The 13,530-nt window shown below is 37.7% G+C and overlaps 1 protein-coding gene across 2 annotated transcripts in view; it reads right to left on the reverse strand.

Annotated features, from left to right (window-relative positions):
- Window positions 1-2,800: 2,800 nt before the first annotated feature.
- CC2D2A (coiled-coil and C2 domain containing 2A) overlaps window positions 2,801-13,530 on the reverse strand; it is a 135,743-nt gene continuing 125,013 nt past the window's right edge. For both annotated transcript variants that reach the window (XM_060148486.1, XM_060148487.1), the window contains 5 exons: window positions 11,367-11,501; window positions 6,663-6,785; window positions 5,352-5,410; window positions 4,351-4,528; window positions 2,801-3,089 (listed from right to left, as the gene is read on the reverse strand). In XM_060148486.1, coding sequence (XP_060004469.1) covers window positions 2,901-3,089; window positions 4,351-4,528; window positions 5,352-5,410; window positions 6,663-6,785; window positions 11,367-11,501 — 684 coding nt within the window. In that variant the 3' untranslated portion in view covers window positions 2,801-2,900. The remainder of the gene's footprint in view (window positions 3,090-4,350; window positions 4,529-5,351; window positions 5,411-6,662; window positions 6,786-11,366; window positions 11,502-13,530) is intronic.

Raw genomic sequence — 13,530 nt, forward strand, 5'->3', positions numbered from 1 at the left:
AACAAAGTGAATCAGTCATACATAAACATATGTTCCCATATGTCTTCCCTGTTGCGTCTCCCTCCCTCCCACCCTCCCCATCCCACCCCTCCAGGCTGTCACAAAGCACCGAGCCAATATCCCTGTGCCATGCAGCTGCTTCCCACTAGCTATCTACCTTACTGCGTTTGTTAGTGTGTATATGCCCATGACTCTCTCTCGCCCTGTCACAGCTCACCCTTCCCCCTCCCCATAACCTCAAGTCCATTCTCTAAGAGGTCTGCGTCTTTATTCCTGCTTTACCCCTAGGTTTTTCATGACATTTTTTTTTCTTAAATTCCATATATATGTGTTAGCATACGGTATTTGTCTCTCTCTTTCTGACTTACTTCACTCTGTATGACAGACTCTAGGTCTATCCACCTCATTACAAATAGCTCAATTTCGTTTCTTTTTATGGCTGAGTAATATTCCATTGTATATATGTGCCACATCTTCTTTATCCATTCATCCGATGACGGGCATTTAGGTTGTTTCCATCTCCGGGCTATTGTAAATAGAGCTGCAATGAACATTTTGGTACATGACTCTTTTTGAATTACGGTTTTCTCAGGGTATATGCCCAGTAGTGGGATTGCTGGGTCATATGGTAGTTCTATTTGTAGCTTTTTAAGGAACCTCCATACTGTTCTCCACAGTGGCTGTATCAATTTACATTCCCACCAACAGTGTAAGAGGGTTCCCTTTTCTCCACACCCTCTCCAGCATTTATTGTTTCTAGATTTTTTGATGATGGCCATTCTGACTGGTGTGAGATGATATCTCATTGTAGTTTTGATTTGCATTTCTCTAATGATTAGTGATGTTGAGCATTCTTTCATGTGTTTGTTGGCAGTCTGTATATCTTCTTTGGAGAAATGTCTATTTAGGTCTTCTGCCCATTTTTGGATTGGGTTGTTTGTTTTCTTGTTATTGAGCTGCATGAGCTGCTTGTAAATTTTGGAGATTAATCCTTTGTCGGTTGCTTCATTTGCAAATATTTTCTCCCATTCTGAGGGTTGTCTTTTCATCTTGTTTATGGTTTCCTTTGCTGTGCAAAAGCTTTGAAGTTTCATTAGGTCCCATTTGTTTATTTTTGTTTTTATTCCCATTACTCTAGGAGGTGGGTCAGAAAGGATCTTGCTTTGATTTATGTCATAGAGTGTTCTGCCTATGTTTTCCTCTAAGAGTTTGATAGTTTCTGGCCTTACATTTAGGTCTTTAATCCATTTTGAGCTTATTTTTGTGTATGGTGTTAGGGAGTGATCTAATCTCATACTTTTACATGTACCTGTCCAGTTTTCCCAGCACCACTTATTGAAGAGGCTGTCCTTTCTCCATTGTACATTACTGCCACCTTTATCAAAGATAAGGTGTCCATATGTGCATGGGTTTATCTCTGGGCTTTCTATCCTGTTCCATTGATCTATCTTTCTGTTTTTGTGCCAGTACCATACCGTCTTGATGACTGTAGCTTTGTAGTATAGTCTGAAGTCAGGGAGCCTGATTCCTCCAGTTCCTTCTTTCGTTCTCAAGATTGCTTTGGCTATTCGGGGTCTTTTGTGTTTCCATACAAATTGTGAAATTTTTTGTTCTAGTTCTGTGAAAAATGCCAGTGGTAGTTTGATAGGGATTGCATTGAATCTATAGATTGCTTTGGGTAGTAGAGTCATTTTCACAATGTTGATTCTTCCAATCCAAGAACATGGTATATCTCTCCATCTATTTATATCATCTTTAATTTCTTTCATCAGTGTCTTATAATTTTCTGCATACAGGTCTTTTGTCTCCTTAGGTAGGTTTATTCCTAGATATTTTATTCTTTTTGTTGCAATGGTAAATGGGAGTGTTTTCTTGATTTCACTTTCAGATTTTTCATCATTAGTATATAGGAATGCCAGAGATTTCTGTGCATTAATTTTGTATCCTGCCACTTTACCAAATTCATTGATTAGCTCTAGTAGTTTTCTGGTAGCATCTTTAGGGTTCTCTACGTATAGGATCATGTCATCTGCAAACAGTGACAGCTTTACTTCTTCTTTTCCAATTTGGATTCCTTTTATTTCCTTTTCTTCTCTGATTGCTGTGGCTAAAACTTCCAAAACAATGTTGAATAATAGTGGTGAGAGTGGGCAACCTTGTCTTGTTCCTGATCTTAGTGGAAATGCTTTCAGTTTTTCACCATTGAGGATGATGTTTGCTGTGGGCTTGTCATATATGGCCTTTATTATGTTGAGGAAAGTTCCCTCTATGCCTACTTTCTGCAGGGTTTTTATCATAAATGGGTGTTGAATTTTGTCAAAAGCTTTCTCTGCATCTATTGAGATGATACCATGCTGTTTTGATTACTGTAGCTTTGTAGTATTTTCTGAAGTCTGGGAGGATTACACCTCCTGCTTTGTTCAGTTTCCTCAGGATTGCTTTGGCAATTCTGGATCTTCTGTGGTTCCATATAAATTTTAGGATTATTTGTTCTAGTTCTATGAAAAATGTCATGGGTAATTTGATAGGGATCACATTAAATCCATAGATTGCTTTGGGTAGTATGGCCATTTTAACAATATTCTTCCAGTCTAAGAGCATGGGATGTCTTACTGGCAAAGAAGAAGAGCATTTTAGATAGGAGGTGAGCAGGTACAAAAGCATAGAGGAATAAAGCTCATAGGGTAAGCGGGAACTCTTGAGTTGTCACAGTTGAATTTAGGGTCAAAGTGGCAGAGACAAGGCAGACTACTAAATAAAAAGTTATTTTGCATATTTTGAAAATAATGATAATTTTATTTCATTATTTGTATTTTCTTCCCTTAGATCAAGAGCACTTAAAAAATATTCTCATATCTTAATTATCATTTTTACATGATATAAAACATATAATGAAAAAATTATCTGTTGCGTATAAGGGAGGCAACATAGATCCAAACAGACAAAACATTTTTGGGATATGGGTGGATATATACAGCTAAAGCAAATTCAACATTAGGCGCATCAGTATTATGTACTCCAGTGCTATACACAGCTTCAATTAAAGGCTTCACTTCAGAGTATGGCATGTGAAGGGGAAATCCAGAGAACTGAAGGAAAGCAAAACAAAATTTTTAGTCATTAGTGAACGTGAAGTTTTCACTGTATTTTTTCCCTACGTAAGTACGTACAGTTCTTAATATTCGTAATAGGAAGTCTTCCTTTTGGATCTTAAAGTCATTTATTTAGTTTTGTTTTCCTGTCCAGCTATATATTAGCAATATAGAAAATGGAGAGAGGCTAAATGTCGATTTTTGTTTTAGTTGCTAACATACTGACTTGGTGTTTAAGACACCTGTTAGTCACCCAGCCACTCTCCACTGTTTCCTTCTTTCTTCCTAATAGCCCCAAGTTTGCATAGAAACCCGTGCAATTCCAGGCACCTAGGTTAAGTTAATACCTTCTATCCCCTTGGCCTCAGTGTTGATCTACAGAAAAGAATGTATAATCTAGGAAACTTGAAAGGGATAGTGGCACGCAGATGCTCTGTCCTGCTCAGAGCAATATGTGTGCAGATGTGAGTCCTGCTGGGAACTATTCCAGCCATTTGCTACCACAAGAAAAGCCATCCTGTGGGTGATGCCGCCACATGGAGGAGGGCAGAGTGGGAAGACTTGCAGACATGTGGTATAGCCCTGATAGCTACTCACCCCTAACTTTTACCTAAATAAGCCCATAAGTTGTTAATGTTCAAGCTTGTTTGAAGTAAGTTTTCTGTTACTTGAATTGAAAACATCCCAGCTGAAAAATGAGCCTTATAAGGTAAAGGTAATTTTTAGTCAGTGAGTAGAATTAAATGTACAACTTGATTTCATACTGTTTAGCCAGTGAGGCTTACTGTTTTAGTTTGAGACTACTTTCTAGGTTTTAGGATCCAGATAAAGGATGTGAACACACAGCACTACTGACAGGCAGTAGAGAAAGCCTATTAATGAGAATTTTTCTTAGCAGTGAAAAGCAATTAGTATAAAATATCCTTTAAAAAAAAATCTGACCAAGAATGGTTGGTTTCGTCTTTATGCTCAGTTGAGTCTAACATGATTTAGCCAGATATTTTCATTTTATTTAATGCTCTTGCAATTTTTTAAAAGATATTATTTTTCATAGGACCCTCCTACAAAAAAAGGTGGTGTTTTGGTTTTATAGAGGCATTTTGCTCTTTAATGGCAGGTTCATTCTTGAGATCTGAACTTCTAATCACAGTTTTTAGTCTGTGCTGCTTCATCTGTGTACTTTGGGGAGTAATTTAGGCATTTTGATTCCAAAAACCCATAGTACTGAGCAATTTCCAATTTGAAATGAACTACTTACCCTGTAGTCTCCTAGCTGTTTCAGCAGTTCTGCTCTGTGGTCGTCTTCCACATCTTCTCCATGATTTCTTTCTAATAGAGGCAAGAAGTGACGCAGAGTAGAGGTACAGTATCTATTCCACCGAGTCAGATGGCGAGGCCTCCAGTCCATGATTTTTTCTTTTAGTATTTTTTCAATCCTGTTTATAAAAGATAAGTTCCATTTTTTGGTGACTTGACTTTTCCCTTGTAAACAAAAATAAAAAATAGTGTTCTGAAACTATTAGAAGAAACAAGATTTTTGGGGGGAATTTGTTGTTCTTAGGATCCCAAATAAGGCTGTATTTGAAATTTGCAGTTGAGAGTAAATTGGTATTTTTTAGTAATAATACCTTAAAAAGGGTCACATTTAATCTTGTGCAGCTTGACATGCTGCTCTTCACACAGCTTGAGACAGTAGAAAGGGCACACAGGCTTTGAAACTAGAAAGGTCTGGCTGGGCTCAGAAGCCCCCTTTAACACTTGACAAGTATGTGGACCTCTCTGAGCCTCAGTTTCCACACGTGTGAAACTGGGGAAATAAGTTCTATTTTACAGCATTATAAGTATTATTGGGGCTCAAATAGGCTCTTACTAGCTTTGTACATGTGTTAGGTTTTTAAAATAGCTGAAGTTCACTTAAGCACTAATTGGACAAAATAGGCATATTTAAGCTGAGGGTTATGATATTGTCTGAACAAGACCCATAAATAACATGACGTTGAACTCTAATCTGAGGTAAAGTTTTTGGAGAACTACCTATCATTGCTGGATTTCACTGCTGTATGTCTCACACCATGCTGATGCTACAGCCTTCTTTTGAGCCTTGGGATTTAGAGATCACATTTGTACTTTGCATCTATAAACGTGAATTAAAGTTTAATTGCCCAAATTATTGTACATTGATCCAGGTGGAAAATTGTTCAGTTGGATATTAACACTCCTAGTGACAGACTGCATATGCATTTATGGATATCAAGTGACCTGTCTTGTAGTTCAGCTGCAGCCACGTTGTCGGTGCGCTGGTAAATTAGCTCTTCTGGCTATAAAAGAAAAAATAGTTCAGGAATTTTAGAAATCAGTTACACTTAATTTCAATAGCTATACATCCTTTCCTAAATTTTTGTTTAAAATTATGAACTCTCAGACATTCAGTTAGTTAGACATCGAGGATAATGTAACAGATGCAAATATACCCAAGACCTACTTTAAATAAAGCATCACAACTTATAATGCTTTGTGGTTCTTTCTCTGTTTTATCACCCTTTTCTGTCACAGAAGTAACCATGATCTGAATTTGTTTTTTAGCACTCTTTCATTCAACATATACTGAATACCTACTGTGTGCCAGGCACTTACTTACACAAGTGAAGGGGACAGAGCTGTGAATAAAATCCCTGCTCTCATGGTGTTTACATTATAGTCAGTGGAGATAGGCAAATTAGTGAAATGCGTTTATGATTTAACTACAGATGTATGTATCCCTAAACAATATATTATACTGCATGTTTTCTGAAATTTATGTAATAATTTTATACTGTAAACATGCCAGTTTTTCTTCCTTAACATTATATTTAGAATAGCAGATACATATTTTCAGTGTGCTTACTAATATTCATGAATATTAATTCATTTGTGTAACCACTATAAAATATTCTACTATATACCATAATTTATCTCTTCTGTTGTTCCAGTTTTAGGCTTTTGCAAACAGTGCTCCTATGAAAATTGTTATGTTACCTTGTATACATGGGAGAGTTTCTCTAGGGTGATTTTTCTCAAAACTTCTTTTGGAAAGGTTTGATCCACAGTAAAAAATACATTTTATATTATACACACAGTATCTATATATCTATAGCTATCACATTTAAAGTTTTAGTAAACAGTTCTCATGCTTACTATTTATAATCTATTACTGTCCAGGACCCTCTAAATTAATGTTATGAGCCCCTCCTGGATCATGCCCTGCAGTTTGATTTCAGGTTTCAATAGCAGTGATGAAATTAATTTAGTGAATTGAGACCAGCATTGAAAAAATTAAATGAAATATATTTTGTGGCATTCTTTTGGGTCATGGGACTGTATCAAAACTTACTCGTTCACATATTTGTGTACTGGTTCATGATATGATGGTCTTTCTTATTGGGCTTAACTAACTTTGAAAATGAAATATTATTCTAGACTAAATATCTAGGAGTGGAACTAAGGGTCAAAATATATCTGGCTACCCAATATAACGATATCACATTCCTTACTTTCTATATCTACATTTAATTGTTAATAAAAAAATTATACCTGAACACTGGAAAGGCCAGGATATGGAAGCCTTCTTGAAAAGAAAGATTTCCATAGCTTGGGCTTGGTGACATCAAAATTCATCCTTAATGGGGAATCATATTGTTGAATATTAAACCAAATCTAAAAAAGACAAGACTACATTAGCATATATGGTAGCAGATGTATGTGTATTCGTGTGTGTATGTATGTTATATAAAGAGAGACAGCAGAGAGAGACAGAAAGGGAACATGTAGCTTGCACATTTTTTTGTCATTTTGATTTTTAAGACTGATAAGCACTTTATGATCAGTGGCATCATATAGTTGTCACCAGCCATTTTTTTTTTTAACATTTTTTATACCTGCAGTTGAGGTGTACCTTACGATTAATTGTAGGTTGATGAAATAAGGTAGTTCCTGGTGATAAGACACTTAGAATCTTTTGGAAGAAGACAGACAAGGCTACTCCCTTCTCGGGCTAGCCTTTCCTAACCTTGCTCTTCCCAGCCTCCTAATTGTGGTAGGTGTCCATCTCTTTCCTTCCACAGCACTCTGTAACCTCTGAGATAGCACCTGTCTTATTGAGGCACTGTAGCATATTAATTCTGGAACCAGACCACTTGCATTTGAATTCTGGCTCCAACGTTTACTAACTGTGTGACTTTGGACAGTTTAATTACCGTATGCCTCAGTTTCCTCCTCTATAAAAGTGGGATGGTCGTACTTAACCTCATAAGGATGATGATAACATTAAATGAGTTGATACATTTATACCTCTTAGAACAATGCCTGGTACATAGTAAGTACTCAATAATTGTTAGCTATTTTATTACTGTTGTTAGTATTTATCATTGTTTATAGTTGTTTATCTCACTGGACTATTAGATGTTGCCTTGAGGACATTTGCCATGTGCTTTATTCACCATTGTATCATTAGCATCCAGCACAGCTCCTGGTTGGCACGTGGTAGGCATATTGAGTAACTGTGTGCATGAGTGGTGAATTTGTCCATTCAACATAATCAAGTACCTTATATTTAGTCTCAGTTCTAATCACTGTGGATAAAGTTGTGAATGAAACATAGTTTCTACCAGCATGCAGTAGCTAAGGAAAAGACAGTGCAAACAAACAAATACATGGGATATCAGATGATACAAGATGTGGTAGATTGCATCCCTGGCCCCAGTTCCTCACCCCTTCCTATACCCACAGCCTTTGCCCTGTTACTTGGCAGTTACTCCCACTAAAAGGGCAGAAATGTATTTCCTTGCCTCTTGACTTTTGGTCAGTAGAATGGGATAGCAGTGTCATTATGTGACTTCTGTGTCCAAGCTTAAGCAGCTCTGTGTGTTCCTGCTTGCCCTCTTGTGCCTCTGCCAATTGTCATTGCCCTGAGTCCCAGAATAAAAAGGCATGAAGCAGGGCTCTCCCAGCCTAGGTCAGCAGAACCATCCCAGCTGACTCAGATCCATGAGAATAATTGTCTGAAGCCATTTCTTTTGGGGATGGGTTTCTGGTATTTTGTTGTGGCAAAAGCTAACCTTACGAGGGCTATGGAGAAAACTATGCAGGAAGAGGTGAAATTTTAGGGTAGGTAGAGACGTTTTCACTGGAAAGAGCATGAAGGAGTGAGGGAGAAATTAATGAAGATACCTGGTCAGGGGAAGGGTCATCTATGCAGAGGAAATAGCAGATGCACAGTGTGTCTGAGGGACAGCAAAGAAGACAAAGTGACTTCAGAGGAGTGAGCAAATTAGAGCAAGAAAGAGATCAGCAGAAGATGATGGGGGCAGGGCAGCTGTCAGATCATAGAAGGCCTTGTGGGCCATTTTAAAGATTGAGGCTTTGACTGTTGAGTGAGCCAGGAAGCCACTGGAGTGTTTTATGCAGATGAGTGACATAATTTCCTTCTATGTTAACAGGAATATTCCTTGCTCTTTTGAGATTAGACAGCAGGGGGTAGGGGCAAGTCGGTTAAAGAAGGCAAGGTCTTTAAGAACTATAATTTGGCTGTAGGGTAGGGAATGTGCAGAAAGTAGTGGGAAATAGCACTGGAAAAAAAGAAGTCAGGTTACATAGGGCTTTCAAATCCAAGGTGAGACATTTATTTTTAAATCTGTATACAGTGAGGTACCCTCAGTACTTTTTGAGCCATTGAATGATGAAAGCTGAAATTCAGTAACAGGTATGTATCAGTGTACCAAATAATGGACTGAATTGGAGACAAATTATTTAGTTGGCTACTTATAGTAATGCAGGATGAAACAATAATGATATGACCTGGAAACAGAAGAGGCAGAATCTATATGAGTTGGTATCAAAAGGATTGAAGTAGGAGGAAGTGAAGGAGGGGGAAAATCAAGGACAGTTCTGGGGTTTGAATCGGGGTAACTGACATCCACAGAAGTAGGAAGGCCAGGAGGAGGAGCTCTTTTTAGAGATAAAGGAGAAATGATACAAGTTGTGGATGGCCTGAGTTTGTGATTTTGGTAAAGCATCTGGGTGTCTAGCAAACAGTTGAAAATTCAGGACCCAAAGATTCTGGGGCTAGTGACAGAATTGTGACTTTTTTTGCCAGGATAAACTAGATAGAGATATAATAAATAATGTGTGATTCTGCAAGAAATCTAAATGTAGCACTTTCAGGAAAATTTACTTTTAAGGTGTGGAAAGAAAAGCCAGTGGAAGAAACCTAGGGAACTATTGCAGAGAAATGAAAATCAACAGTCCTTTATCAGTAAACCGAGGATGAGAAAGTGTTTTTTTCCATGAAGAGGTGATTAGTTGTGTCACTTGCCATAGAAAAGGACAGGAGAGTGAGGAATGGAGTAAACCATCGGATTTATTTATGCATTAGCAAGATAATGGTACTTCTCAGAGGGTATCTCTGTAGAATGGTCAGGGAAGAGGACTAGATTATAGGCGGTTAAAGTCTGAGTGTACTGAGGAAGTGGAAGCAGGGCATATAATTAATATTTAAAGAATTTTGGAAGGAAAGGAAGGAGGGGCAATGGTAGTTTAGGCTGTAGCTGGGTTGGGAGAAGCATGTTTTAGAATTGTTGGACTTCTGAGCCTATTGATGGAGAAGGAGAGAGAAAACATATAGAGGCCAAGTTGGGACAGTTAGTGGAGCCAAGTGTTGGAACAGGAGTAGAAACACAAACATGGGTGGAAGGGGGAGACTTACTTCTTGGCAAAGGAGTGGAGGAGGAAAAAGGCTGACAGTCCAAAGAGGTGGTGTGGTAGAGCAGGGGCAGTTGAGGTTTCAGAGTGCCAGGCCTGCAAAGCGAGCCTGAGGTCCTCTCCTGAGGGTGGCCGAGGCTTAGAGCAGGTTCAGAGCAGCTGCCATGTGGGATGGCAGGCATCATGAGCCACTGCTGCCTGTCTTGTTAGAAGAGGAGGAAAGGGGGTCTTTCTTCCTCACAAAACTTGGGCTTTATGTGAATTAGTCAACCATACAGTAATTGTTTTGAGAACTAATAATTTTGACAAAGAATGGAGTTCTCTGTAGGCTTTTTCAATGCCTGTTGACTCTGCCTGATTACTAATATGACCTTAAGATGGTTCTCTACATGTATTAATAGATGGAGCTTAGCAGATCATTTATGATTATGATACTGCTTTTAATTAAAAATAATAACATGCAAATTGTACACTACACTGCTCTTTTCACACTTGTAGTTAATAATAGTTACCATTTGCTGAATACCTATGAAAGACAGGTACTTTGCTGAGTGCTTGGCATATGTTATCTCTAATTATAGTAGTAACCCATAGACCAGTGGTCTTCAAGGTAGGGTGCACATCACAGACATAATAGAAGAAATAGTAGATCTTCTAATTATTTCTTTTCATTTTAAGAGTTTCTTCTGTGTGTAATATAAATAATATATTGATCCATAAGTAAATACATATATAATTTATAAATAAAAATACATATATTGGGGATATATGCTCAAATGACTTTTCTGACAGATAAAGTTCAGAGAACACTCAGGTAGATAATGATTATAAACACAGTCACAGTAGCCAACACAGGGTTGCTACTGTATGTTAGCTGCTTTGCATTGATTATCTCATTTACTTCTCACAGCTACTCTGTAAAGTAATTACTAACAAATACCTTCATTTCACCAGTGAAGAAACTGATGCTGTATAAGATTAAGAAACTTTCCTAAGCTTACATAAGTAGTAAATGATGATGTTGGAATTTAAACTCAGGCAGTGTGATCCCATAACTCGTGTTTTTAACCAGCGCCTTATAGAGTACCCTTCATAGTTAAATGGCCCCCCAAACTGGGTGCAAGCAGAATCACCTGATGGTACCTGGGAATCTCGTAGAAAAAGAAAAGGAAGAAAGGAAAGACAGTCTTTTCAGGTGATAAATTTGGCTCATTTAGTTCTCAAAACACTATGAGTTCGGCATTGTAAACTCTTACTTTGGAAGGGAAAACAGGACAAGCCAGAATACAAACTCAGGTCGTCTGAATCTAAATCCTAAATTCTTTCTTTAACCTCATTCTGCTTCTCGAAGATCAGGTGACTAATTTCAACCAGAAGTTTTTATTTAGAACAGTTCTGCCACTGTGCTTGACACTGCGTTTCTTTAATTGGTATTATATATGTTTATGTAAATTTTTTTGACACAAAATATTATTAAAATCAGATCAATTTAAAAAAAGCAATAGTCAACCACATTTAAGAGGAAATGGTAATACTTACATTATCGGGACCTATTAAACAGCCCACGCTTTTTAAGGGGCAGAATGTATCAAATTGTCCATAACAATGTCCACTGCAGGGATTCCATATTAAATAGTGACTTTGCTCCCGAGTTAGCACATAGGCAGTTGGACCCTGAAGGAAAATAGCCATTAAACCAGTTTCCGATTAATTATGCTATTAGGGTCAAGAGTAGTTTGTATAGACAGTTCACTATTTTAGTTGGACCCCTAATTTCTAAACCCCATGGCTAATGGTGAAAATTATTTTGCAGTTCTAGATTATGCTGAATTAATAAAATCAAAAGTTTATTTTTGCAAAATTCTTGCATCTGCAACTAGTGTGATATAGTGACCAAATAGGAATAGTGGTCATGTTACTCAACCGATATATCTTTTTTTTTTTTTAAGTTAAATGGGGTATGTTGTGGGGTTTTCTTTTTTCAGTTTTACTGAAATATAATTGATGTACAACACTGTATAAGTTTAAGGTGTACAACATAATGATTTGACTTCCATACATCATGAAATGATGACCACAGTAGGTTTAGCAAACACCCATCATCTCATACAGATACATTAAAAGAAATAGGAAAAAAAAATTTTTTTCTTGTGATGAGAATTCTTAGGATTACTCTCTTAACGACTTTCATTTATAACATACAGCAGTGTTAATTATCTTTATTATGTTGTATATTGCATCCCTAGAACTTATATATCTTATAACTGGAGGTTTGTACCTTTTGACTACCTTATCTAATTCCCCTTTCCCCTATCCCCTGCCTCTGATAGCCACAAATCTGATCTCTTTTGTATGAATTTGTTTTTGAAGTATAATTGACCTACAACACTATGTTAGTTTCTGGTACACAACATAGTTATTTGATAATGTCTATACATTTCAAACTGATCATCATGAAAAGTCTAGTTATCATCTGTCACCATACAAGGATATTACATAATTACTGACTATATTCCCCACACTGTATATTTCATACCTGTAACATTTATTTTGTAACTAAAAGTTTGTACTTAATCTTCCTCACCTATTTCTCTCCTCCCCCCTCATTCCTGCCCCCATTCCCCCCTCCCCCCATTCCCCCCTCCCCCCATTCCCCCTCCTCCCCCCATTCCCCCTTCTCCCCCCATTCCCCCCTCCTTCCCCCCCATTCCCCTCATCTCCCCCTCCATTCCCCCCTCCTCCCCTCTGGCAACCACCTATGTTTTTTACTGTATCTATGTTTCTTTTTTTTTCTTTTTTTTTAAAAATTAATTTATTTTTGGCTGCATTGGGTCTTCATTGCAGTGCACAGGTTTTCTCTAGTTGCAGCGAGCTGGGGCTACTCACTGCAGTGGCTTCTCTTGTTGTGGAGCACAGGCTCTAGGCACGCGGGCTTCAGTAGTTGTGGGTCGCGGGCTCTAGAGCACAGGCTCAGTAGTTGTGGCACACGGGCTTAGTTGCTCTGTGGCTTGTGGGATCTTCCTGGACCAGGGCTTGAACGCATGTCCCCTGCTTTGGCAGGTGGATTCTTAACCACTGCGCCACTAGGGAAGCCCTCTATGACTGTTTGTTTCATTATGTTTGTTCATTTGTTTTGTTTTTTAGATTCCACATACACTATTTGCCTTTCTCTGACTTACTTCACTTAGCATAATACCCTCTAGGTCTATCCATGTTATTGCAAATGGCAAGATATCTTATGATTGGCTGAAGAATGATTATTGATGGAAATAAGTAGTCACTGCATTTTCTTTTTAGAGTCAGTTAAGATTGCCTTTTAAGTATTTAGAAGGCTGATTATATCTGAATACTACTTCTATTTCTAATACAGTAATTAATATTTGATATACATTTATAATTATGTAAATGAATAGAAGATAATTTGAGAGGATACTTACTAAACTCTTGACAGTGAGTACACCCAAGGAGGGGGTGGGATTGGGAGTTAGAGCCTGAAGAAGGACTTTAACTTTTAATTCAGAATACTTACGTATTATTAGATTCTCTTTTTACAATGAACATTTATTCATTCATTTATTTCTCATGTATGATTTCATTTGATGCTCACTATAGGCTTCTGGGGAAGGCAGGGCAAAACTTACTCTCCCACTTTCATTATAAGGCTCAGAGTTGTGAAGTGACTTGCTTAAAGTCACACAGCTCA

This window comes from Lagenorhynchus albirostris, chromosome 4, assembly GCF_949774975.1.
Source record: "Lagenorhynchus albirostris chromosome 4, mLagAlb1.1, whole genome shotgun sequence".
NCBI classification, from domain to species: Eukaryota; Metazoa; Chordata; class Mammalia; order Artiodactyla; family Delphinidae; genus Lagenorhynchus; species Lagenorhynchus albirostris.